The following is a 2,982-nucleotide window of genomic DNA, read 5'->3' on the forward strand; positions in this document are numbered from 1 at the left end:
CACGGGTGATTGAGGGAGCCTCACATTGCTCCCACGTAACACCGCTCCTGCGCAGTTTGCACTGGCTTCCTGTGGTCTTTCGGGTGCGCTTTAAGGTTTCGGTTACCACCTTTAAAGGGCTCCATGGCTTAGGGCCCGGGTACTTACGGGACCACCTGCTGTTACCTTATGCCTCCCACCGACCCATACGCTCACACAGAGAGGGTCTTCTCAGGGTGCCGTCCGCCAAGCAATGTCGGCTGGCGGCCCCCAGGGGAAGGGCCTTCTCTGTAGGAGTTCCTACGCTCTGGAACGAACTTCCCCCTGGTTTGCACCAATTACCCGACCTTTCGCCGTGAGCTGAAAACGCATTTGTTTATTCAAGCGGGACTGGCTTAAATTTTTAATTCTAAACAATTTTAATCGGGGTTATTATTTATAAATTTTAAGGGTTTTAAATTTGTTTGTTTTAAATTTCGGCCATTTATGGATTATGCTTGTTTTAAGTTTTTGTTTTAATTGTACATTGTGTTGTTTTTTATAATTTGGCTGTGCACCGCCCTGGGTCCTTCGGGAGAAGGGCGGTATAAAAATCCAAATAAATAAATAAATAAAGTCAACGGGGAAGAAAGGTTCACTTAACAACCGGGTTACTAACTTGTCAACTGCAGTGATTCACTTAACAACTGTGGCAAGAAAGGCCGTAAAATGGGGCAAAGCTCACTTAACCACCATCTCACTCAGCAACGGAAATGTCGGGCTCCACTGTGGTCTTAAGTCGAGGACTGCCTGCAGTTTGCAATGAAATGAAGGAGGGGGAAAATATTTTAAAGGCTGCCTCTTAATGTGCCTCCCTCAGGCTCTACTAAAAGGTACCTTGGACTCCCGGGAGCCCTTTGCCAAGCACCTTATCTAGCTTCCAGGTGTCGAAGCCTTTTGGACAGCCTTAATCTGCCAGGTCATTCAGAAGGGGAAAAGGGGATTTTGGCTGATCTCCACCTTGGAAAGTATCTTCTTGGCGCTCGGAAGCGAAGTTCCTGCTAATACAGGCCCCCACCCCGCCCCCACCCCGCTATTGGCAGGAAAAGCACCGGGGGGGGGGAGGGAGGCTGGGAAGGGAGCCGCATTCTAGGGGTGGCCGGGCGGGGGGTCGGGAGCGGAAACTTCCACGATACCCGCCGGAGAACGACCGCGAGGGTCGGTTGGGGCGTCCCGTGCGGAAGTTGCGGGGACCGCCGTTTTCCCATCGTGGCTTTCGGAAGAGCGGGCCGGTGGGGGGGGGGGCTCCGTTGGGGCGACCGGCGCTCAGCGGCTCCCAGCCGAGGGGGCGAGGAGATGCCGCCTTGCCCCCGGGAGGCTTTCTCGGCGCCGCTGCAAAGCAAGCAGGGAGGATCCCCCTCCCGCGACTCCGTCCAGGCACCCGGCCCGGAGGCGGCGCCGGAGGTGGGACGGGGAGGAACCGTCGGGGCCGGGGAGAAGGCGGACGCTAGGGGGCGCCCACCGGCCGGCAGGTATAAATAGGCGGCCCGGGACGCCGCCGCCAGCCCAGAGCCCGCCCGCCCGCCCCGACCTCGGGAGCCGCCGCCGCCGCCGCCGCCGCCGCCACCGGACCCCCGCCGGCCTCCGACCATGCGCCGCGGTCCGCTTTAGCTACTCGATGGAGCCGGGCAACTTCTACGAGGCGGACGCGCGCCCTCCGATGCCCAGCGCCTTCCACTCGCACCCGCAGCAGCAGCAGCGCCCGCCGGTCCCCGCCGCCGCGCACCTGCCCGCCGCCGCGCTCGGCTTCGGCCCGCCGGCCGGTCCTTTCGGCTACCTGGCGGCGTCGGAGCTGCCGGAGATCTGCGAGCACGAGAACTCCATCGACCTGAGCGCCTACATCGACCCGGGCGCCTTCAACGACGAGTTCCTGGCCGACCTCTTCCAGCACAGCAAGCAGCAGGAGCGCGCCGCCAAGGCCGGGCTGGAGGGCGGCGGGGCCGGCATGCCGGGCGCCGGGTTCCCGCCGGGCGGGGCGGCGCTCTACTGCTACGCCGACAAGCTGGAGGGCAGCGCCTACGAGCGCCTGGGCCAAGGCCCCCCGCCGCTGCCCGGCCTGCGCCCGCTGCTCATCAAGCAGGAGCCGCACGAAGAGGAGGAGGCGGCCGCGCTGGCCGCGCTCTATCCGCCGCCGCCCGCCGGCCCGCCCTGCAGCCACCTCCAGTACCAGGCGGCGCACTGCGCCCAGACCACGGTGCACTTGCAGCCCGGCGGGCAGCCCACCCCGCCGCCCACGCCCGCGCCCAGCCCGCACGGCCCCCACCCGCCCCACCGCCTCCACGCCGCCGCCAACGCCGCCCCGTCGGCCAAAGCCAAGAAGGCGCTGGACAAGGGCAGCAGCGAGTACCGGGTGCGGCGGGAGCGCAACAACATCGCGGTGCGCAAGAGCCGCGACAAAGCCAAGCAGCGCAACGCCGAGACGCAGCAGAAGGTGCTGGAGCTGAGCAACGACAACGAGCGGCTCCGCAAGCGCGTCGAGCAGCTCAGCCGCGAGCTGGAGACCCTCCGCGGCATCTTCCGCCAGCTGCCCGAGAGCTCGCTGGTCAAGGCCATGGGCAGCTGCTCCTGAGCGGACGGGACAGGCGTCGCCGGCCGGAGGAGCCCGCTTCCCGCGAACCCCGCGCGGGCCAAGCCGTCGGGAGCGGCCGCTGCTCTTCGGGGAGCCCGCCTGGTTGCCTTGCCGAACTCTGCCTCCTCCTCCTCCTCCTCCAACGGGCAGCCGCGGACAGAGAGTTGGGGCCGTGGGGAGCGCGGACCCGCGGCGTTGGCGGTCTTGAACCCTGGCCGGGAAAAAGAACCGGGAGCCAGCCGGGCCGGATTGAACCTTCCGCCTCTCTGCTCCGGATTTGGGCCCGGTCCTCTCCTTTCGCCGCCGGCCCGCCCTGTACTGTGAAAGCCGTCTCTTGTAGTTTTCGTCGTCGTCGTTATTATTATTATTTTAATTTTATTGCTCAGAGCCTTGCC

At 64.2% G+C, this 2,982-nt stretch overlaps 1 protein-coding gene across 1 annotated transcript; it reads left to right on the forward strand.

Annotated features, from left to right (window-relative positions):
- Window positions 1-1,537: 1,537 nt before the first annotated feature.
- CEBPA (CCAAT enhancer binding protein alpha) lies at window positions 1,538-2,721 on the forward strand. The gene has a single exon (XM_058155478.1). It carries the CDS (start codon window positions 1,637-1,639, stop codon window positions 2,585-2,587), a length of 951 nt encoding a protein of 316 aa, XP_058011461.1. The 5' UTR covers window positions 1,538-1,636; the 3' UTR covers window positions 2,588-2,721.
- The last annotated feature ends 261 nt before the right edge of the window (window positions 2,722-2,982 follow it).

The sequence above is a fragment of the Ahaetulla prasina genome, chromosome 12 (genome assembly GCF_028640845.1).
Source record: "Ahaetulla prasina isolate Xishuangbanna chromosome 12, ASM2864084v1, whole genome shotgun sequence".
In the NCBI taxonomy this organism is placed as follows: Eukaryota; Metazoa; Chordata; class Lepidosauria; order Squamata; family Colubridae; genus Ahaetulla; species Ahaetulla prasina.